We start from the raw sequence: 25,202 nt of genomic DNA on the forward strand, positions 1-25,202 counted from the left end.
ATTTTGAACTGTCAAACAGTCGCGATTGAGAGATGTCTGTAAATCGAATGACATTTTTTAAAATATTTAATGCTCATTTTTATGTAACTAACCAAGTATAAAATAAAGAGAAACCCAAAGTTAAAAAGAAAAGCTTCATTTATCTTTTTATTTCAATTCATAATTGGTTGGCTTTTCCTAGTCTCTATTATCAGCCTTTTCAAATATTACATCTGTTCTCATCTTACTAATTAATCTTAAATAAAAATAGTTCGGAACGCAATGACAAACGTCGCAAATATTCCTCACAGACATTAGTTTTCAAATATCAAAATTGTTTGTCATGAAGTTCGAGTGGATAATATATCTGTAAAAATAGACTCAACCGGTTTTCTTCTTCAATGAATTATACATATCACAGAAAAACTATCTTACTGTCTCGCAACGAAGGCAAATTGAAATCTTATGACTCCTGTTTCGACTTGCGAGCTTGGAGTCATGATATGAGTGCGCGCGATCGCTATCTGAGGGAATGGATGAAGTGCAATATGCCGCCCTGCCTGTTGCCTTTGTCCACTTTAAACAATTTATTAAACTCGATGTCTTGCAGGAACATAGGTCAAGTGAGTACAGAATATTTTTGTTATTTGACGTTGGGTATTCACAAATCCCCTTCTCTTTTTTACTTTTCTATCTATCCTATTCTTTATTGGGTTTAAATTAGTATTTGCAATTCATCTGGTTGATGGGTATATGTAGTTAACTATTTTTTTAATAGGTAGCTCCACGTTGTCATCCTGATTGCAAATCCAAAAGGATTTTGGAAACTATATGTACGTCGTGTCAGGTTATGAAGGACTGTCTCAAAAATAGTGAAAAAATGGAACATTTCTTTGAGGAAGTACGATACACATATTTTTTCTTACATTATCAAAATATATCTACAAAATTAAAGTGTACCAAATTGAATTTTTTTATAGGAGGAATTACAAACGGGGCACTGGCCTTGCGACAAATGCTTAAGTGCATTAAAAAGTATACGAACGTTTTGGAAAGTAATTATATGTAAAATTTTAAACATTAATACTGTTCCTAAAACTGAGGTTACAACAAGAGAACATCGAAGCTCAACTGACTACATTAACGGCGTAGCTAAATCTTGGCAAAAGGACATAATGGAGCAGGCTGCTTATGTCAGAAACCTAATACCTTCATTAATGAATAGCAGATTAACTTGGAGAAGTCACAAGTGTGAAACACACGACGACAATTTATTATATTCGGAACATGATCCACATGAATTAGGTGAAATGAATTTGAAGCGTAAAAGGAGTAGAGTGATATGTAAAACTCAGACATTCAAAGAAAAAACTACGGACTTTGCGGCCACAAGTACTGTGAAACTGCTAGATAATGGATGTGATCCTCTAAATGATGTTGATGAAAAACTAAACAATTACTTAACAACACTGCAAGACCAACTGGAAACACAAGCTAATGAAGTGGAGGCACTGAAAAGAGAGAATTTTTCCCTAAAAAGTAAATTATTGGAAGTCCGTAAACTGCAATCACGATTATCGTTTCATCGTCCAGCTATTTTCAATTCAGTCTGTGATAGTAATTATGATTTAAAACCTTTAGATACAAGCTCCGAAGAGAATTTTTCTACTGCTATGCCAAAAGATAATAATTCAGAAGTGATGATAACTGTCAAAAACTATCGTACAGAGGTAAAGTTAAAGAAGGCTTGTCAATATCTTTCTAATCGTAGTTTTTTTTAATAATTTTATCATTATAGGATTTCAAAAATGTATGTATGTTACAAGTTGTTCATAAAACCAATAAGTCAACTGAAAATTTTGCTGTAGAAGAGTTGCGTTGCTGCAGAAAACAAGATCCGATCGAATTGCTAACAAAAGGTAAACCATTCACTTTAAACAAATTAAGTTCCATCATGAATTTAATTTTCAAAACACCCTTTTACATTTCAGTGCAGAAAACATTCGGACAAATCGTAAGAAAAGAGATAACCATAGCAAATAAAGATCACAAATGTGATGATCAACAAGACATTAACGTGACTTTCAGAAAACAAATTCTTTGATGATACTCTTAATACTTTAATACTTTATCAAACATATCGTATAAATTGTGTAAGTTTTCCTAATGTTTGGTAATTTAAAATTGCCATATATAGATATGCTTTTTATTAATTTTTAATTACATGTAGGTGCAATATTTGTGTTGTTAGAAGTTAAAATGTAGTCGTCAATGCTAGACGATGAAATTAAATAAAAGAAAAAAGAAGTATAAATGTGTGTATTACTTTTACAATGCGATTTTTTTTAAATTACTGTTTAATTTACAAACTGTGACATGATATTTAATAAACGATTATAGATTAATTTATTAGCGTCATTAGCGAAAACAAAATCTAAATGATTGAACGCTTTCATTGGTACTCGATACTTGCCAACGACGACAGGAAGTTCCAGCATTAGTCTATGAACATCAGTTGGTGTCGACAACCAATCATTGTCAGCATAATGTAAGAAAATCGGTGTCGTTATGGCAGTTAAATTATAAGACGGAGGATATCTACTTCCATAGATTCGTCTGTTCTTGAAACGTCCATAGTCGAATTGTACGAACTTATTTGAATTGTACAACTGGCCGAAATGGATTATTTGCTTCGTCGACGCGCCCGCTGGAGTGTGTCCAAGCACTACTGGTAACATTGTCTGGAAGTATTACTTCGTGTTTCTTAATAATATCAAAACTACTTCCGCCAGTCATTAACTACAGTAGAGATAGATAGGATAAGTGAGGTAGACTAAGGTTTTATCAGTCTTAAATTGGGGAAGGGTCGAATCCCTCGGCGAGAGCGTGTATGAACTGACGACAAGATGATAAAGCGAAATGCGTCTTTGTAATTGTGAAAAAGTATTGAGTTCAGTGGTTCCAACTTACATTATTTAGTTGTTCATTGTTGAATCCGCAAATAAGAAATAATAGATTTTTACATAAAACTTGTGTCACAGCCTCTTCCAAGCATAATTTTTCTCCGGCCAGTTCATTTATTTTACCGTTGGGCAAAAATTCATTGGCACCTAACATTTTCATGACGAGCTAAAAAATAATAGTTTGTATTCATTTTTAATAACGTTAAAAAGTTTTATAATTGAGAATTCTTAGATAAATGTAGAAATTTAAAGATTGATATTCATATTTTGGAAAATTACCTACTTCAAGGGAATTTGTGAAGGGTCCAAGAGTCTTTATAAGTGGGCTTTTTATGTGGCTGATGAAAGCGATTGGTGCCAGAGCGTGCATGGCCGATATTTTATTGTTATACTCAGGTCTCGTGGAAGCCATTACCCAGAACGCTGTGGTTCCTTGAGAGAAACCAATATATTGTACTTTAGTGACACCTGTGTCTTTAAGAACGTAATCTATCATTGCAGGTAGGTCATAGTAACCGATCTCGTGCCAACTGAACTGCCAAAACTGAGATTTCGTAGGTTTTATGGAAACGTGATGGCGAGAGTAGGTGTTGCCTCTGGCGTTTCCCATCCACACGTCATAGCCTGCATCGGCTAGAATATAAGCTGTAAAGTTAAAAATACTTTTCAAATAGATACGTTACCATACACGTTTTATGGTACCTTTTCTGTTTAATTATTACCGACTTTAGTTTCAACACCTTAACTGATTTTTAAGTGCCAGATGTTATTCTACTTCTCAAGAGAATTAAAGAGAAAAATCAGTCGGGTTTTTGCTTTTTTTTATTAATCAACTAATTTCATACATTATTTTGCCAACTCGGAATGCGGCTGGTTGTAGCATAAAATAGATCCTCTTGATTTTTCTTACCAAGTCCTTTCCCAGGTCTCATGAGAACCCACTCCGCAGAGGATGAAAGTAAGCCATGTTGGAGAAATATAACTGGTCTCCTACTATTATTTGTTTTGTTTATCCCATGGGGTACTCTGTGCATTTCCAAAATATATTTATCTTCTGTGTACACTCGATGTATCTCGCAAGGATAGCCATATTTACGTATAAGTGTGAACTGCAATTATTCATGAGTTATTATTGAATATTATAGTTATCTAATAATTTAGATACAAGATGTCGCCCGCGACTCCGTCCGCGCGGAATTAAAAAAAAACATATCAGTAACAGTAACAGTAGCCTATGTGTTCTTTCAGACTATGTTCTACATCTATGCCAAATTTCATTAAGATTCGTTTAGCGGTTTCGGAGATTCCTTCAAACAAACACCCATCCATCCATCCATTTTATAAACATTCGCATTTATAATATTAGTAAGATATCAATAATAATCAAATAAGTATTCGACTCCATATTACCTCGATTTTTGATGAAACTATTAGTATTGTTTAACACGAACCAAATAAATTAAATGTGTCTTATTCCATCTGAGTTACCTAACAAATATCTAAATCTAAAATATTGTCTAATGTAACCCTTATACAAATTAACTACAATATAAATTAAATACTTACAGTATCCAAAGTTGAGTCTTCTATTATACTTTGATCTGTTCTAATGATTTCATTTACAAAATGGTTCCCATGAACTCTAACCAAATAATATAACAAAACGAATTGATATAGTATAAATTTAACAAACGCCTTTTGTTTAATCATATTGTGTACAAGATGAGCTATATGTTTTATGGATTAGACATGACTGATAAGATTTCAAGAATAACTATAATATAATGTATTATCTTTTTAAGTAGTATGTATACAAAATAATTTAATTATCACTATTGACTTCTACTCGAAAAGTCTGAATATGCTGTTTTAATTTTATATTTATAAGAAAAGGGGGCAAACTAGCAACGGAAACACTGAGGTAGTCATCGACGTCCATAGTCATTTTGGTACAATTATGTATATTGTTTTCCTTTCAACCTTGTTAAATAAGAAGTACAACTTATGTTTTTTTTTCGAATACCTCAGTAGCAGACTCAACCTCCTTTGTACTTTTCCTCAAGCTTTTCCTTTATCACTCGGAGTTTAGCGTAATTTCTTATTTTATTTAATATTTAATTATACTTCACGCTACAGTTGCAACATATCAGACTATTATCTAAATCGCTTGGTTTCCCAATATCAGACATATCCTCCAATGTAACTGTGAAAAATAACACTATATTATTAAGCCATCCTAATATATCTTAACCTTAGTAATATTATAAATACGAATGTTTAGATGGATGGATGTTTGTTAGAAGGTATCTCCGAAACGGCTAAGCGGATCTTGACAAAATTTGGCACAGATGTAAAACATAGTCTGGAAGAACACATAGGCTATTTATTAAGTTATTATTTTTAATTCCGAGCAGACTGAGTCTGAAAGCTAGTAGCAAAAAAAAAATCTGTAACTGTCAACCTCTCTCCATTAATAATGATGATTGAAATGTTAATTTGTAGCAATATCATTGAATCATATCTTACTAATATTATAAATGCGTTTTTTTATTCGCATGAACGCATTCGCAGACGACAGCAAGATAAGTATGTAATGCATGGTAAATAATTAGCTTTGTATATTTCACGGCAACACATTCCATGAGGAGGTAAATTTGCAGTATTATTATATTAATTGAACATTTTCCTTGTACCAAAGCATCTATATGTTACGGAAAACAATGTATTTAATTCTACAGACTAACAAATTAAGGCGAAGCCATGCAAATTGAAATCATTGCTTCAAATAAACAAACAAAAACAAAATTGAGGTTATGAAACATGTTCAGCATCACCGTTATTTTGTAGGCAATGTGACGGATAAAAACGAGCTGATGGTTTGGAAACAATTATATAGAAATGTGCAAAAGCAACAGTTAGAAATGGCGGAGTTACGATGAAAAAGGAGGTGAAAGTTAAATACAATCATTGATACTGATCATTTGATACTACGTTCAAATAAGTTTTTATTTTTACTAATAAATGTAATTTTAAACTATTACAGACCAGTTACTAAATAACTTCACCTTAAGCAATCAAAATGTACAATGGTTGTTTGGGTTATTAATGATCATTACTCATTGTAAATAAGTGGTGCAGTGTTTAATAAAATGTATTTTAAAACAGTATTTAGTTTGGTATTCATTATTATATTCATATCTACAGTTTATACTTTAGATTTATGTGAAAATCACAAGAGTTGTGACAAATGCATTATGGATCCAAATAACTGTGTTTGGTGTGCCGAGGTAAGGACAGTTATCGATTTCTTCATTACTAGCTGTCGCCTACGATTACGTCCGCACGGAATTAAATAAAAAACTTAACTATTAGCTTATGTGTTCTTCCAATCTATGTTCTATATTTAAGCCAAATTTCAGCGAGATCCGTTGAGTCGTTCTGGAGATACCTTGTGGCAAACTTGATAATTAATGTTACATTAATCTTACACCTTAGCAGCGAGGAATATATTAAAAAAAAAAACTCAAAGCAAAAATACAAATTATTGTTAACACATAGTCGCACTCAATAGTCTGCTGAGTATCTTTTTAAATGCACTGTCTCTAATATCTGATAATTTAAACTGTTTAACACTGTAAAATATTAAACTATATCATTAATATTTAAAATCTGAATTGTAATTTCAGGACAACTGGAAAGATTATCGTTGCAAATCTGTTTACACTGAGGATTGGTGTCCGACTCATAGAATAAACCCAACCAGCTCTATAAACGTAACCGAGGATAAATCATTCAGCTCAGATCTTGGTAAAACTGTACAAATAAGACCGCAACAGTACAACGTAGATTTAAGAATCGGACAACAGATTAATTTCAATTTCTCCTACGACGCCGCTAAGAATTATCCTGTTGATATTTATTTTTTAATAGACGTTTCTAATTCCATGTACGAAATAAAAAAGAGAGTTGCAGATCAAAGTAAACGGATATTCTTGACATTGAGCAATTTAACGAACAATGTTTATTTAGGTCTAGGCACATTTGTCGAGAAGAATGTGCTACCTTTCACATCGTAAGTATTTTTAATTTATTGAAAAAAGTTTGCTCTTATAAACACTATACTGCTTGTTACATTAATTCTTCCTTACTTATTACTTTTATTCATTAAAATTTCCAGAGAAATCACTAGTAATGATACCGCATACTCATTTAAACATCACGTGAAGTTAACAGAAAGCTATGACGAATTTAAAACGGTAGTGTCGAAAACACCGCTGAGAAAAAATTATGACGAACCGGAGAGTGCATTAGATGCGCTAGCACAAGTGATGGCGTGCAAAGAAGAAATCGGTTGGCGGACGCAGTCTAGAAAAATTGTAGTACTATTAACAGATGCATCATTCCACGTAGCTGGAGACGGCAAAGCTGGAGGCATTATAAAGCCATACGATGGAAAATGCTACACCAAAAACGGTGTTTATTTAAACGAAGCAAAAATGGATTATCCATCTGTTGGTATTATAAACAAATTAGCAAGAGATGAACAAATAATAGTAGTGTTTGCTGTCGAGTCAAAGGTTCAGAACCATTACACTAAGCTCACCCATGCTCTTCGTCATTCATTTTGTACTACATACGACAGTAGTGACATGGATGAAATCTTAAAGAATATTTATGAGGTATACACTTAATTGCCTCTCATTACGTCTGTAGTGTGAAGATATTCTAATTTTATCAGTACTTGACTATTTAAATATTCACACATTATAAATCTGTTCACAGGAAATAACACAAAAGATAAAATTGGAAGTAAAATCAGAATACATGAAAAAAATGGATATAACTTTTGAACCAGACTGTTATACGTCAGAGGGTAATGAATGTAACGTAAAGAAAGGTGAACAAATCAATTTCACTGGAACTATAAAACTATTAGATCAAGTACCAGCAAGTAACTTTACACTCGATGTTTTAATTGGAGGCATTAAAGAGAAATTAACACTTAACATGAATGTTATTAACAAATGTAATTGTCCAACTGTTAAGAATTCAACAGATTGTAGCTCCTTTGGTAATCGGAGATGTGGAATTTGTGAATGTTATCCCGGCAGGTCAGTAAATATGTTTCTTCAATTATGTGGTAGCTTTTTTTTATATTACAAAGTGGCTAACGAGCAGGCGGACACTTGAATTCGCTGAAATGGCGAAGCGACCGCTGCCCATAAACATTCGCAATTGCAGATGCGTTGCCTACCCTCAATCGACGTAAAAGGAGACGCACAAAAATAAAATATTTAACCTTCCTATGCATCTCCTCCTCCATCAAATTCACCCCCCCTTCCCATCCTTACCTTATAAGAAAAGGGCAGGAAGGGAAAGAGGACTAAAATTAGGCCTCCGGCACCACACTCATCAGACGAAACGCGGAATTACTTTCACTTCACGCCTGTATTCTGTGTGGTCGTGGTATTTCACCGGGCGAGCCGGCCAATTCGTGCAACCGATGTTGTTGTTGCTGGCGTCTACCACTGTTAGCTGCTACAGATGGCGTGGCTATTCTATCCATTTTAGAATTGCCAGTTTAATAATTCCAGATCTGAATTTCTCAATGAATATGATTCACGATATAAAGGTTAAATACTCGGTTATTCCATGAAACTTTCTATCTATTGATCAGGTACGGTGGAGAATGCGAGTGTACAGCAACGACTTCCGGCCGCCGCTCCGACAACGCGACTTGCATCGCACCGGGAGACACGACCACCTGCAGCGGCCATGGTTTCTGCCACTGTGGAACATGCAATTGCAGGGACGGGTTAGTTACAATCGACATTAAAAGATCCAGAGCTGTTCCAAACAGCTTAAATACCACCCTTCTTAGTTTCTCCTACATAATTGTCATTGTACCCTTACAGAATAGTTCTAAAGTCAAATTGTATTTAATGAACTTATACACATAAATTGATCAGATCATATATGAAGATCATTTTAAGTTTCAATGTGCTTAGGGGCCGTCGATCTGGTACTTTAATGCTTCGTTACTCGTAGGTATAATGGACAGTTCTGTGAGTGCAATGTGAACAGTTGCAAAATGGACGCGAGTGGGGCCGCGTGCAGTGGGCATGGGCTCTGTGCATGCGGCGTTTGCACATGTACCTCAGCCGAATGGATCGGCCCCGACTGCAGCTGCTACAAGTCGAACATACCATGCCTTGTTGACGGCAAAGTATGTATAAACTTACAAAATACCCGTTAGACTAAGACTATTTTTTTAAACATTAAATCACATTTGAAATATATACCTACTTCAACATTTCGGCTGATGAGTAAGATGTCTTAGGCCTTTTTTCTCATTAATATCATACAGCTTTGTACCACATGGCATGATCACGGTAATGCATTTGTTACATTCTACCATAAACTGGTTAGTTTCAATAATGCATTGTTCTTATTATATTATTATTATTTCTAGGTTTGCAACAATCGTGGTACATGTGAATGCGGCTCTTGTAAGTGCCAGGCGGTAGAGGTATGGGACGCGAGATGGTACCAGGACAAGCGCTGCAGCGTTATGCCCTGTGCCGACTGCCACAACCGACAATGCGATTTATTAAAGAGTTGCGCGCGATGCCATCACACCGGCGGCGAATGTACACAATGCCACCACAAAATCAGGATTAATGTAACACAAACATTGAACGATTACAACATAAACAATACAAATTGGAATATCTGCTATTTTGATACAAAGAACATATGTTACTCCCGTTTTATGTACAGATACGACAACAGTGACTACAGCATTGAAATGATAGTACAGATCGATAGTGATTGTGCTCAAAGCTATTATAGTAAGTACAGCCTATATGCGGCATTTTATCTTTTATTTTATTAGACCAACAGAGTATTGAGCAAGTGCTGAGTTATATTTTTCAAGTTTCGAAAGAGGTATTGCGAAAGAATCTACATCCATCAAATTTGTAATTAATTCTTATACCGTAAATACCGCCATCTATTGTTGCACGTATGGAATGAAGTTTAAGTATTGTTTTGATACTTTATTTAAGTTGTAGATGGTGCTAATTTATATTTTTTTAATTTCAGTGTTTGGCGGTATATTCTTATTGACTCTCATCCTGATCGGCATTGTGACACTGGTCGCTTGGAAACTGTTAGTGGACGCAAGAGATAGGCAGGAGTATACGCGTTTCAAGAAACAACAGGAAGAGGATATGTCTGAGACATGCGTAAACCCTAGATTCAGACCACCCACTATGACCTTCAATAATCCCGCATTCAAGAGGGGATCATTATTCCGTAATAATTAATCAAATGAACACAATAAAATGTTAATTCTGAAACTCTTAAAATTTGGCTAAACAGCCAGCGTAAGTCGAATAAGGCAAATTATATTAGACCTATATAAATATATTCAGTGAATTGTAGATCACAAAAAATTCTATAAAAAGTCAGAGATTGTATATTGCTATCTTTTACGGTTTTATGACAATAATAATGTTTTGCTTTAGAAAAAACAATTACAAATTGTTAGTTGTTTACGGCGCAAATTTTTGGTTTTAATATTAATCCTTATCCAAATTAACAAATTGGTTATCAGGACAACTTACTGTTCATTGAAACTGCCAAAAACCGTATACAATTATGATGAATAACTTAGAAGATATAGCGAATGTAAACAATGATCGTAATAGAAAAATCATCTCGCAGGCCGGGTACGTTCGGGTTTATAAGATTTTATGGGACAGGACGTCATCGGGAAGAGTACTTCTGATATGACAGAAAAGACATCAGATGTACATATATTCTTTGCCACCCGGGCAAAGTGTGGGCGGGCGCTACTGTTTTTTAAACAGTGTTACAAAAACCTTAAATTAAAAAATAGCAATAGTAAGTAAAGATGTTATTTTGCTAGCAACGTATGACAAGGAACAATTACTTATTTATTTATTTACGTATTAAATTTTCTGTGTTAAATCAAAATAGTTCAGGTTACAGATAGATGGCGCTTATTTTACATCACTACGATTTACTTAAATTCTCTTTATAAATATAACAAAATAACATAGGATATATCTTTAAAAAATTATATTTACAATTTAAGTTATCATGAGTTTTATTTCATTACGTAACTTTACATTTTAATACTTAAATTTAATAAAAATAAACTAGTGCACCAAAACACACTATCAACATTTTTCAATTGCTTTACATAAATACAGCGGCGCCTCCTACACTATAGAGGGTCCGTTTCTACTCAGTGAGACAGTTCATGATAAGAAGCTGTGCTAATTTCTTTCATACGATATACAGTAATGCCCTGACCGACTGAATTTGTAAAAGTTTCCCAAGTCGCATCGCGGTGTAAACAACAACCAGACTATTGTCATGTTGCAGCCGGTCTTAGAGCTCTCAAGACAGGGCTCAATGACACCACTGATTGTGTAGAGCAAAAGTGGCCTTTGCCATGAAAACAACCGCCTGCCGCCTAGTTCACTTAGAGTCTCTTGCCTCTACAAATTCGGTTCACATATCGACTGGCTGGAGAAGACACATAGTGCAACGGGACGGAATTAGTGGCTGGTTAGAAGAGAGGGTCTCCTTCTGGCTTTACACCCTGTCCGGCTCCTCCAGTGCGAGGCCCGAAGGGACACAGCCGAAAGACCCCCCGAATAAATGCATAAAAGCATCAACGGTTCTTCGAATCAAAGAGGGCAAATAACCTTCAACACCACTGCAGTAGAAGCTCTGACTCTCTTTTTGTCTTCAACATATAATATTAATACCTTTTTTGACTTTTTATAGGTCAAAAAAATTGTAATTCAATATTTATAATCATATAGAATTAGTACCGATAACAGTTTCTTGAACTTATACGTGTATTGTTTGTGACGTAAATTGTAATTCAGCGCTTGAGCAACAAATAATTTCGATAACCTCCTTATTGAATAAATCTTTTTCGTCTGAAACAAATTCCGAACTTAAATTAACTTTTTCACATACACACGGTTACCGAATTTATTAGCTCTTTAAGATTTGGTGTGCAATAATTATCTATATGGAACATGTCACAAAATACCTACATGATGTATTTTTAAGTAGCAATTTGATCAGTTCATAACTCGATCGTTAACAACAAAAGAATAATTTAATCACAGAGCAAATGTAACTAATTAATAAGAAAAAGTGACCTCTAGAGATATAAAGTGTATTTAATAGACAGTATTAACATAAACTTGCTGTGGTAGAAAAAATAATCAATGCTGCTATGTTCATAAACTTAATTAAAATGTAACTTATTTTAAAAAATAGCAATATCAAAAGGCAATTATTTTGCTAGCGTAATGATGAAGTAGACTTTCTGCTTGTATCAAGATAGTAAGTTCATGTTACAATAAGATGGCGCATTTCAAAACTCAAACTCAAATGACTTAAATTCTCTTTGTAAAAATATTTAGAACAACAGGAACAACTTTAAAAAATAATTTTAACAATTAAAGTTATAATGAGTTCTATTTTGTGTCATAGGTTTATATCTTAATGGTGTTGTTATTAAAAATAAATCACTATACTAAAACACACTATTAACATTTTTCATTTGCATTGAATAAATACAGCGGCGTCTCCTACATTGTGGAGAGTCCGTTTCTACTCAGGGAGGCAGTACAAGATAAGAAGCTGTGCTAACTTCTTTCAAGTTTACCATGCTGCCAAATCGTCCGTGTCATGTGCGGTCACAGGAGCGCTCTCAGACTTGGTCTCATCAATCACAGTCTGAGAGTGCTGACAGGCCCCACAAAGGCCGGCGCCCCCTATGTTGCGCGCAAACAAGGCGGCGCCCGCCCCCTTTAACATGGATGTTGGAGTAATTGGGAAACTATAACAAACACCCCTAGCACACAACCGTTGAGGTATCACTTAAATCTCCATTTGTCCCCCGTAAACTGAGAATTCGGTTCGCGGTAATTGATAAGTGGACAAGAGGAGGATTCCGTAGCGTTAACACGGCGGATGTGCGCAGGTTAAATTAGAAGGTCTTTCTGGCTTAATCTCTAAGACATAAAGGCCCTCAACACCACTGTAGTAGAAGCTCTGACTCTCTTTTTTGTTTATACAACGTCGGCTAAGTATAGGACAAACATAATTAAGACATATAGAGTAGGTACCGATTTCTGCTTGTTTGTGTCGTAAATTAATGTCAATGTAATAGGCGTGTGTCAGCGTGACAGGTCGCAACGTTGGAGACACAAATAACTTAAACGAGACGTTTATTGAATACCTTTTCTCTCTCCCGTTTTTTTCGTCTAAACAACTTCGGGCTTAAATGAGACAAATTATGGGAGATAAGATTACTTTATTAAATTTGTTTGGAGTAAAACCCAAACTAAACTTAAAACTTTGAATTTGAATTTTTAAAACATTTACATATGTAGTATTCTATAACTTGGCAAGTAGAATGACCTGCCTTGGCAAAAAGTTATCCTCTATTTTCGTCAGTAAAGTACCAACTAACACCAGATATAGTCAAATTAGTAAGGAAATGAAAATAAGTCAAAATACCTTCGCTTTCAGAAACAAAGATAGGATTACGTTTAAAATTAGTAAATGACTTAATGATATTATTGGAATTTACTTTAATACAACACATTTAATTGCTAATCATTAATTTCTTACCCAGCAGTTTAATTATTTTTAAAGTATAAAATTCTTTCCTAAAACTATATTTCATACATTAAGTACTGAGTTAAAAATAATGATTAAACCAGTCATTTGACATATTAGACTCATAAATAATCGATTTAATTTGTTTTAAAGTAATTTAATTAATATCAGTGTTTAAAATATTTACTCTGTGTATTTTTTGTTTTAAATATTATATCCATAATTTAAGATAATTTTAAAACAACGTATTTGGATATATACAAATCTTTATAAATCAATTTTACTATACCTTACCTACCAATAATAAGTATATTTGTTCTACGAGTGTCGTGAACTTCATCTAAAATGTGATTTCCGCGAATTTTCCACGGAGGGAATGATTCATCGCCCGCCATCTGATCAAGTGTAGCGAGCGGGTTCTCTTCGTGCAGTCTGTGTCGAGACGCGTGTGATAGCGCGCGTAATTCATATTTCGAACATTGGAACGAGCCGAATGACAGTTCGAGATATTTTAAAAATTGTATAAAAACTTTTTGCTCAAACGGACGTGTGATTAATTTTAAAAAGTTCTTAACTTTTTAAAAGATGGCTGCCATAATGTGGTTTGTTGTGTGTGCGGTTTTGATAACTGTAAAAGTAGTTTTTGGAAATGATTGTTCGAATATAATGAAACTATCTTCTTGCGACGAGTGCATCAGATGCGGCGGTCACTGGTGTAATGATCCCACTGTTGTGAGTATATTTTAAAATACAATATAATTTAGTATATTTTAATTCACACTTTATAAATTTAGAGAGGGTAGAACATATTTCGAATTACTTAAAGGGCGTAATTTAACAGACAAGGTAGTACAAATTACGTAAATATTATTTCAGCTTAAAAAGGCATTAATATGGTGCACTATAATTGTCTTAATATGACGAAATTATTGAATAACGTATAATATAACTAGTTAGTTAATCTGTATCTAATGAAAGTTATAATTTTAATGAAAGGTTAAATTTAATTGGTTTTAAGGAAACAATTCATAATTTGAAATGTACTAAACTATCAAAAGAAAGCTATTAGCGAGATTACACCATTGTATCGACGCTTAGAAATTTATGGCAATTAAAAATACAGACGTTAATTATTTTTAAAAATAAAATGAACGCGTAAAGAATGTTGTCAAAGGAAAAAAGGAGAGATCAACCGGAGAACGGAAGGAAACAATTGAGCCAATGTATTTGATAAACGCTGCTCAAGTATGGAGCCAATCTATTTTTGATACGGACCCAATTATATCAAATATTTATGACCTATAGTAGGTATGATAAATATCGTAGTTAATAAATTGCATTATATATTAGTACATATAAAAGTGAACAATATGATAGTCACTCCCCTTTTGACTTTGAGAATAAATAAAAACATTAGTGTCCCAATATGCCTTGCCGCCGATATAAAAAATTGTCCATACGTCACGACAGATTGATCAGCCCTGGATTCCCACCCGTCTCGCTACTACACATGACGAATAACCTAACCAAACTTTTATTTACTTTAATGTTTCATTGAGTCATAGTGACAACATTAAAATAATAATTTTTACACAGCGGTTACGGCAGTTAAAACCCACGGTAAAATGATTGTCTCATGTTTCCCCTTTTTCCTCTCGTTTTCCTTAAATCCCTCAAACGGATATGATGATGTTGTATGCGCCTTTCTTCTACCGTAAATTATTATACAAAATCAAGTTGAACGATAATAATATTATTAACTAGCTTTTACGAGCCAATTAAAAAAAAACAGTACGAATAGTACTGCTATGTGTTATTCGAGACTATATACTATAGCTGTGCCAAATTTTAATATGTCGAACCGTTGCAGAGTATCCCACGGGAACCGTATATATTTCCTAGATTATAGGTAGCCTACGTTTTCTTCCAGACTATGTTCTAGACTGCCTTTCTGGAGACATTTAGTAACAAAGATCAATCCTTGCTACAATCTTAACATTCGCATTTATAATAATAGTAAGATTATTTAATTATTTAAAACGCTCTACAGGAGTTTCTTTGTACGTTACGCGTCATTGGTACAGTCCTACTTTAGCTTTGTGATTATTACTCATACTGTTCTGTGTAACTTCTTAGTGGAAACGTATACCACTTTCAATTTCTTGTATTCAGATTGACATCATTTTTTTTTTTCAATAAATTTATTACGAACGAATAAACTTCGAAGCACGTAGCGCTTATATTGCACACATTACTGGTCATTGCTAAGAGAAGCTATGCACGTCTACATACCCTCTTACAACCACATCTTAACATCAGGTGGAATCAGTCAGCAGTTTGGTCTCGAGAAGAAAATTAAACCTTAGATTAATTAGAATCTTAAAAGCGGATAAAGGATTCATTGTTGTGATTAATCTTTGGCTTTACAGTAAACCTTACGGTATTACAAACATTAAGTTCAATACATTGACCACTCTGACTGCTAATTGACATGCTAATGACCATGTATCGCTTTAATTGTATACACAAATAAACGGAAATTAGGACGTTCCGTTCAATGAAGCGACTCTATCAGACATTCAGAAAATATTTTAAAGAGTTTACTCGACAATTTAGAATGAGATACTAAAAACAATGCATTTTCATACGTTTAAGGGTGAGTCTAGACAGGGTTAATGACCGATGAATGGCCGCACGTCTCATCTTTCTATTCTTTTAACTTCCACTAAAGTTATTCTTGAAAGAACACAAGACTTTGACCTTTGACCCTTCTTTTCTAAATTAAAAAAAATAATAAAAATATTTGTAAATAAAACAATTATTAAAAATATTTTTCCTACTATATTCTACATTAACTGTGGAAATGTAAATTTTTAATTAGTATTAAATCGCTACCGTCATTACGTAATAGTTTACATTTTATTTTTTGTTATTGATAAGTTATCTGACGTCGATAACGAAATAGTAATACTGTACATGCATTTACAAATTCACTATGCAGTTATACAAAACATTAATAAAGCTATATAAATAGACGTCAAAAAATTATGTTAAAAACACGTTAGTACAAGTTAATATTTTCCTTGTTCTTATTGTAAATAATTTATGGTTTTATTTTTTCTTTTTATATTATAAGGTGGCAAAGGAGTAAGTGGTCAGCTGAACTACATGCGTTATCTTTAATCGGAGGATTTGTATTGATACCAATACAAATGGGGTTAAGATTAATATTTAAAAATATTAAATGTAATAAAAATAAAACATGGTAAACGTTGGACTTAGCAAAACGTTAAAATCACTCCAGTTGCAATTTTCTATAACTTCACTTATATTTTATTATGCTGTTAAGGAAAAAAATCGTTTTCATGTATGAAGGAAACTTTTAATTTACCGTTTTACTAAAAAAAAAATGAATTATTGAGAAGTAACACAAGCTATTTAGTATCGTAAAATTCTAACAGGCGACACCGGGCACGTACAACTAGTTTAAGGCAGGCTTCCATTATAATGATGACCTGGCACAAAAACTAAAGTGAGTCTAACAGCACGATCGATTTCAGAACTTCCTGTACAACCCTAATTTCCAATATCCGCACTTAGCTGAAAACGAGGTTCAATGGAAAACAAAGGATAAAGGAAAATTTAGGCACTTTGAAGACGGAGCAACTTTTGTCGCAACTGTCAGTCGATTTTCAATTGAGTTGCTAATTCCGACGATCGGCAACTACTACAACTCTACTTCTATTGCAACAAGCAACTCCCAAATTTACAACAAGCTCTAGGAACTGTCAAATTTATTACCCTGATTTTCCGATATAAGTATATTATACTAGGTATCGCCCGTGACTCTGTCCGCGCGGAATTAAAAAAAACACATAATAAATAGCCTATGTGTTCTTCCAGACTATGTTCTACATCTGCAAAATTTGCAAAAAAAGCCGTCCCGGAGATACCTTCAAAGAAACATCCATCCATCCATCTAAACATTAGCATTTATAATATTAGTAAGATTATATTCTGTACAGTTGCCGAAACTAAAGTTGTTACGTCTGCCAGCTGCCTTATGTACCGCACAGCGTGATTCATTACCATTGAGTGTAAAACCATTGGAACTCCGCCATGTTTGTGTATTATGTGTTAATTTATCATCATATTTATATTCCTGTCATATCCAACAAGATGTTTTACAATAGCCCTTATCTTCTTTACAATTGTCACGTGGACGTATTAAAAACTAACGTTAGTAACTGGAGTAGAGCCAGAAAGTTCAAACGCTTGATCTTAATCTATCGTTTTAGTAAAGTAAGATCAGACGTTCTTGGCAGAAAAATGATATTGCGTAAATTTTAATAATATTCCTTTATGCTACGAGTACATTTTAAACAATAAAATTTATTTGAAATGTTAAAATTTTATAAACTCTTTGTCTCTATAAATTTCTAAACTATTCTCTCAACTTTTATGTAAGCCATAAAAGTTCAATAAAAAATAACTTAGTCTTTCAGTCATAGTCAGATAGTACTGATGTCGACTTCGTATCTATGATCTAAGAGGTCTCGCATTAAAAAGATAATTTTATAAAAACTTTTCTGTACAGTGTAACCTCAGCTTTAACTAATGGTTTACGTTCGACCAAGTTTTATAGAGCTAACAGTACATTTGAAGGCAACTTGCTTGTATGTTCTATGCCTTAAAAAGTCAAACAACGATGTGGCTTGTATAAGGACGACGGGCTACATAGTTTATAAAAAGTAAGGTGTTACATTTTAATAATTTAACTTTAAGACTACTTAGGTCGTATCGTACACGATTACTTGTACGATTTGCTATTTAAAAATATGCTTAAATGTATTAAATTCCTGCAAAGGACAATGCTGAATTGTGATTTTATAATATTTCGATGTAATTAACAAAATGTCGTAGAGTTTGGGCGTGTAGAGAGTTTTATTTGTGGCATTTTAACTTAAACATGACTCATTAGTCAAAACATGCGTCGTAAAACAAAAACAGAGGGGTTGTTAAAATGTGCATAACTTTAATTAACTACTCATTTTTTACCCTATTGCGTTGTTATATCCATTCTAATATTGTTACTGTGTAAACACGTTAAAATTTTAAGCACATTTTAGTCGTGTAGAGTATTTTTTTTAATTTACATTACTGTAACTAATTTTTTTCTCATTATTTCACAATCATTTTTAACTGACAATCTCATAAAGTGTTCTATTTATTATTGACATTTTAAATTCTGAAACGTTAATTAATTTAATTACTTAATAAAGCGTGTAGCTTTCGAGTATTTTCATAATTATACATTAAATTGATATGTCACTGCGGATTGACTTTATTGCTAAATATTCGATGACCTTATTGAAGTTGCAATTGCATAAATGTCAAATATACAAAATCGATGCAAAAAAAATTCATTTACTTTCAATCGTAAAATTTAACTGTAAATTAAATTGATCGTATTTGCTAAATACACTCAATTTTTTTTCTATAACTATGAGTTTTACTACTATTTGCTATAATTTATACTTTTCAATTATAGCACCAAGTTCAATAAACAAAAGAGTCTCGAAACAAATTATATATTGCTGTAAGCAACATAATTTAACATTGGTTTTTAAGACCAAAATCGAATCCCTGTCATTATCTTTAACGAAGCTGAGATAACAATATGTTTAAAAAGTGGGATTTTGGTCTCGGAAACAAACGATTAATGACTGAAAAATGTTAAAGCATTTTGTACACCGTCTTGTAATTAAAACCATAACACGTCTACATCATGTGCGGTTAAGTATAAACGCACAAACATCCGTACAATCACACCGTTACGTAGAATTTATAAATATAACTCGTTGACCCACATCAACAGTCGTAAGAACATTAAAATGTTGCACAATTTTTTTTACACAGTTCTGTGTAATGGACTCCTCGGTGAACTTGATGATACTCCTGCCACTTTAATCAATCACAGTATAAGTAACACAGCCTCATAACGGCCCGCATGTAATCACATACTGTATATCGGATTACAAAAACTTGTACGAAATTAGCTCGTATTGTTGACGGATAAAGGTCACATTCGCACTCGATATTGTGACAAATACTTTTTTTGTTTTCTTAAAAATAATAAACGCGGTGTCTTCACTCAATTATTGCGCGAGTATTAAATTAATTTTCTTTTCTCTCGCACATTACATAAATAAATAAATTGAAGTACTTGTAATGACTCGTAATAACATCCCGGTTTACTTAATCTTACTAATGTTATAAATGCGAATGTTTAGATGAATATTTTTTTGAAAGTATCAATGGAACGACTTAACGGATCTTGATGATTTTGGCAAAGATTTAGAACATAGTCTGCAAGAACACATAGGCTACTTTTAAAGTATTTTTTTCTGTTGGTGGTAATATATAAATATAATACGTTAACGAGGAGTGTACATAATATTTATAGTTCATAAATTACTGGTTTAACGAGATATATCAACCTATCATATTCCAAGCTGTCAAGTTCAAATAAGTAGCACAGCTTTTGTGGCAATTTTTTCCGCAAAATTCTTATAAAGAACAATTTACAATTGGTTACAATATTATTTACAAAATGGTAATTTATAGGTAATTTTATTTGCCTTTTTATGTAGTGTTTAAAAAGTTATTCTTAAAATAGTACTTAGAGTTACGCATTACATTAACGTCGAAGCATGTCAGAGACATCCCAGGTTATTCAATTGAGTAATACGTCATTAAACGTCACTACATATATTTATTTTATGATTTATGTTCATTACCCGTAATAACGCAGTGATGATAGGGTCCAATAGTAATTGTCATGAGTCACGGTTTAAGCAATATTTCGTATCAACCTTTTGGGTTGGCATTTTCTCGTGCTCACCTCTCGTTAAAATTATATATCATTTGTTATGACAGATAATATATTGGCTCACTTCTGATGTTTAACATCACACTGTTTCAACAAAAAAAAATATTAAAAAATGTAAAAGTCAGTTGTCACATAACCATTTAAGCTATGACACTCTGGTGAAGGAAACTCTTCAATTATAATCGGTTAAGAAATAAGTTAATTAATTAATAAGTTACAATGGAAGGGATATTCCTTCATTTTGATTAAGATTCTGAGTGTTATTAGACAAAATCGTAACACTTTTAGAGTCAATAGATCACCGGGAGATTTCAATTATGTAAACCAAAATTGAAAGTCACCCCTGTAGCCTAATTAGCTTACGGTTTACGAAATTTAATAAACTTCAATTTGCCTGCCTTATACTGTAAACCACAAACAAACTATTGCTTCTAATTTTACGGTCATTGAAAGAAACACTAATTTAGTTTTTGTCCCCAATCCGAAAAACAAGTTGAAGCCAAAGAAATAAGGGCGTTCGACCGAATAACTACGCGTCTGTATTTTGTAAATCGAAACCTTCAGTCGCTATGCAATTTATTCGATGTGGCTTCCTTTAAAGCGACAAATGTGATTTCATTGTAACGGCTTTAACAGCTGAATTATTCTAATCTTTTAAACCATATACTTAATTTAATTTCGTCGTTTTAGATCATCCAATGAAGCAAAACTCTATATCTATTAATTTCACGTGTGAGGGAAACTAAAAACAAATTTGACCGCTGCAATGTTTAGTGGATAACTTAGCGAAACTATTCATTTCTTTACAAAACAACTTAAAACCTAAACTAAATAGTCTAACCCTAGTTATCTACATCATCTTTCCTCCTATAATTTCCATGAAAAAATTCATAGTTGTACTTAGATAATAATAGGTCAAACGCCATTCAACAAAGATTTCCAACAATTATCGAAGCATGTTAACATGAACAATAGACGGTGATTATATTTTTTTCAATACATTTTTAGACGTAAACAAGCATACATCGTGTCTTATAAAAAACGATCTAACGGTATAAAACTGCATAAAAACCGGCTCCAAAACTGAACCATCTCGATTGGTAACATTGACCAATATTCAACGACACGGCCATGACTTGAAGTTCCACTTCGCAATCATGCCTGATTACATGCCGTCGTTTTAACCTGGAGAAAAAGTATATGAAACTTAAGCCTGTAATACACTGCCGCGAAAGCGAAACAGAACAGAAAAACGTGATGCAAAACTCATGAGGTCCACGTAAGACTTTGTCGTCCTGTAAACCTAGCCTTATGCTGACACAAAAAAATAAAAAAAACTTTACACTTTTAAAGAAATTTTACGTTTTATGTGCGCACATTGGGTGAAGGTAACAGTCGTTATAACGAGAGAAATGTTTTGAAGCTGTGTCAAAGACGCAATCATATTTGTTGTATACTTGAAAATCGATATTTATCGGTTTGTCCGTAATGATTTTTACTTAAATCCGTTTCGGTTTTTACTTAAATCGACTATAACGCAAAATACACCGTGTTATTTTAAATTAAATTTTCTTTTGCCTTCACTATTTATTATGATGTCAACAAACCAATTTAAATACCTATTTGACAAATCTTAAGACAGAATAAGTCGAAATAATAAAAGAAAAATAGAAAAATGAAAAATAGAGCGTGTGCGTACATTATCTATATAATAGATATTGCATCTAGCCAGTGCCAGTGCCAGTGCATTCAATGAAATAAACAAAATAAAATAAAAAACATCTCAGTTAATATGATAAAAAATTCAAGTCAGTCTTAATGTCATGTTATCCAATACGAGTTATAGATTCTTAGAAATACAAACAGGTTTTGAAATTGTTAACCGGAATTGAGAAATAGCTTTTTAATGACACAAGAATAACGATAAGGAATTTCTTTATTGATACACTTTAATAAAAGATATCGTAACTGATCCAAGGCGTTTAAGGTTGTACCTAATCTTAGTAATATTATAAATGCGAATGTTTGGATGGATGTTTGTTTGAAGGAATCTCAAGAACGGCTTAACGGATCTCAATGAAATTTAACATAGATGTAGATCATTGTCTGGATGAACACATAGGCTACTTGTTATGTTTTTTATTTTATAATTGCGGGCGGACGGAGTTGCGGGCGACAGTTAGTTAGTAATAGAAAGTTCTTCCTATAAATATTTTCACTGCAAAAACGGTCAGAGGAATTATAAAATTAAACATAACATTTTATTATAAAATTAACTTTATTACATCTGAGAAAATTTGCGTACAAATGCGATTAATTAATGTACAATCTCTAAAAGGTCAGATAAAGTATTAAAAAATAAATTAAATTCACGTAAAACAAGAAAAACACTTTAAGATTAATACGATAAAGTAACCATGACCCCAAAATATTTTACACAAAATACAGTTGCATATCAATCCATGCAATTAATTCTTCGACCGCTCCATTTACCCATTAACATATTTAACACCACGATATGTGTAAAACATCGCGCTGTATACTTTACTTAGCTTTGCGCAACTGTTACCTTTTAAAAACGAATCTTACAAAGGGCACGTTGTTTCGACGTCGTCCATTCGCACCGCCCCGCCTCAAATCTCGCAATCGTTGGTACTATCCTGAAAGTTGCAATCTTATTTCTTATAATCTTATAAATAAGACGTTGGAAAAAAATTATTCTTGTTACTTCTCAAGATTAAAAGAGCATTGCGCAGCTGCTCTTTCTAAATAAACTATGTTTTATTCAAGTTTTACTATCAAAATCCGTATAATAAACTCAACATTCAGCGTTTAAGAATGTAAAAGCTATTCATAAGTTTGTCTACAGTTACAAAATGATTGATAAATAGTACATTACTGTCGCAATTTCCATTCAATATCACTTTAATTAAATACGCAATCTATTTATCAAGTAAACCATAATTTCCCTTTACCGGCCTGTATTGACCAACCATAGCTAATGATAGTACCAACATCTCAGCCTACGCATTGCATTCCCTTCACTAGGATTTCGTTGCGAATGAAAATCTTGAAAAATAACAATTCTAAAAATAGTTTGGATGTCAGCCAAACTTAAGTTTTCCGCAATTTTGTTTTCCACCGGCGACGACATTATTGTCCAATAAATTCGCAATCCACAAAGTGCAATGAACTCGTAAATTTTATTGTTTTAAAATCTTTTACGTAAATATATTAGTATTTGTGCCATTTAAAATATTTTCTCTACAAACACTAATATCAAAAGAAACCGCATTCTTACTACGATTGAGTTTTCTGGGCTTTTTACTTTCTTAATATATGTATTGCATACGTAGAAATACAGTTAATAGTTTCGTTTTTGTCCTATCTATATATATATTTGTGTCACCTAGTTGTTTCCTCGTACGCTATTACAGCGGGATGTGGAACGGAATGCCGGACGTCTCAGAAATTGGCAGTAATTGAACGTCAGGGTTCAAATATCTGTCGCGGCCGTGAGCATAGGAAATCTGGATAAGGAAAATAATTCGACAGGTTAACAAAATTGAATTCTTTTTATAAATCAATCTAGTAATATTGTTAATACTAAGCAAACCAACTATATATATTATAATTTATCCATCAAGTTTATCTCCATTTATGTTCCTTGAATTGTGACTTAGTTAAAATCGTCTACATAAAATAAAAACCATTTTTTTCATTCTACATAAATAAAATATGCACTCTATACTTTTAGGTATGACAATAGAGACATTAACTTCGTATAGTTAAAAACCAATTTATCCATAAGAAATTTAGTACAATATAAAACTGTAGCTAACCATTACAAAAAATATTAAAAATAGAATTGTTCTATTCAAGTTCACTTTGGCACCTTTCACATTTGCATTCAGTATCACAAGATAACCTTAGTAATGCACCAATGCAATTTACAGCCAAGTTATAGGCAATTGTCTACCAACTGCCATATAATTATAAGGAGCAGTTGCCTACAAAGGCAGACATAGACACAAAATTCGAAACATATGGCAGTCATTACATAGATACACATTTCAACACTTAAATGACAGGAATCAATCAGTAAATTGTTGATAAATTCGTCATTATTGTGCATTCATTTATTATTTACTATATAGATGTGATTTAGTTGCTTCTTGTAGAATTGTGCGAGTTTTTCTTTTATGTATCATACTGTCATACTGTATACTAAGATGTCGTCAAATATATCCTTAAGTATACTTGCGTAGGTAGTATAAACTCACCTAACTATGAGATTACCGGCGCGTAACTAGAACAATTTAATGCGTGGGATTAACTTATAAAGCGTAATAAGTAATTACCTACGTGCTTCAATTAACTTTACGTGCTTATATTGTAATGTACCTAGTAAGCAATTAATTGTTAATACTTCGGTTAAAACTGTTTATGTCGCATTCCACGTTTATTAACATTTGCGAATTTATGTCGCATAGTGACAACCTCGGTGAGAATGGTTTCATGTCTACCAGATGGAATGCTTCTACCTAGGGTTGCCAGGTCGCTAAACATACTAGCCGGACAGACCAGCCATTTTGGCCGCACATTTGGGTAGAAAGGTCGGACACTCTATATTATTTAGGATTTTGTCTCAATATTAATAAGTACACTCTCGTTTGGGAAATGTAAAA

General features: G+C 33.0%; 3 protein-coding genes across 3 annotated transcripts; 2 read left to right on the top strand and 1 right to left on the bottom strand.

Moving 5' to 3' along the window:
* Positions 1-303: 303 nt before the first annotated feature.
* On the top strand, positions 304-2,083 carry LOC106714185. Its single transcript, XM_014507153.2, has 5 exons — positions 304-606; positions 762-880; positions 960-1,709; positions 1,778-1,898; positions 1,971-2,083. Exons 1-5 carry the CDS (start codon positions 381-383, stop codon positions 2,081-2,083), a joined length of 1,329 nt encoding a protein of 442 aa, XP_014362639.2. The 5' UTR covers positions 304-380.
* A 265-nt stretch (positions 2,084-2,348) lies between these two features.
* LOC106714186 (lipase 3) lies at positions 2,349-4,669 on the bottom strand (the record flags this gene model as incomplete). Its single annotated transcript, XM_014507154.2, has 5 exons — positions 4,509-4,669; positions 3,853-4,051; positions 3,226-3,587; positions 2,950-3,108; positions 2,349-2,720 (listed from the first exon to the last, which is right to left on the bottom strand). Coding segments are annotated over exons 1-5 (1,236 nt in total), but the record flags the coding sequence as incomplete, so codon positions are not given.
* Positions 4,670-6,063: 1,394 nt separating this feature from the next.
* LOC106714210 (integrin beta-PS) lies at positions 6,064-10,884 on the top strand. The gene is made up of 8 exons (XM_014507183.2): positions 6,064-6,229; positions 6,629-7,014; positions 7,120-7,621; positions 7,725-8,053; positions 8,620-8,757; positions 8,991-9,168; positions 9,415-9,793; positions 10,047-10,884. Exons 1-8 carry the CDS (start codon positions 6,092-6,094, stop codon positions 10,268-10,270), a joined length of 2,274 nt encoding a protein of 757 aa, XP_014362669.2. The 5' UTR covers positions 6,064-6,091; the 3' UTR covers positions 10,271-10,884.
* Positions 10,885-25,202: the final 14,318 nt, after the last annotated feature.

This window comes from Papilio machaon, chromosome 1, assembly GCF_912999745.1.
Source record: "Papilio machaon chromosome 1, ilPapMach1.1, whole genome shotgun sequence".
In the NCBI taxonomy this organism is placed as follows: Eukaryota; Metazoa; Arthropoda; class Insecta; order Lepidoptera; family Papilionidae; genus Papilio; species Papilio machaon.

Coding starts and splice junctions, on each gene's coding strand:
- LOC106714210 (XM_014507183.2), top strand. CDS start 6,092: ATGTATTTTAAAACAGTATTTAGTTTGGTATTCATTATTATATTCATA. Junction 7,015..7,119: donor AATGTGCTACCTTTCACATC/GTAAGTATTTTT, acceptor TAAAATTTCCAG/AGAAATCACTAGTAATGATA. Junction 8,758..8,990: donor ACATGCAATTGCAGGGACGG/GTTAGTTACAAT, acceptor CGTTACTCGTAG/GTATAATGGACAGTTCTGTG.
- LOC106714185 (XM_014507153.2), top strand. CDS start 381: ATGAATTATACATATCACAGAAAAACTATCTTACTGTCTCGCAACGAA. Junction 607..761: donor CAGGAACATAGGTCAAGTGA/GTACAGAATATT, acceptor TTTAATAGGTAG/CTCCACGTTGTCATCCTGAT. Junction 1,710..1,777: donor TCAAAAACTATCGTACAGAG/GTAAAGTTAAAG, acceptor TTATCATTATAG/GATTTCAAAAATGTATGTAT.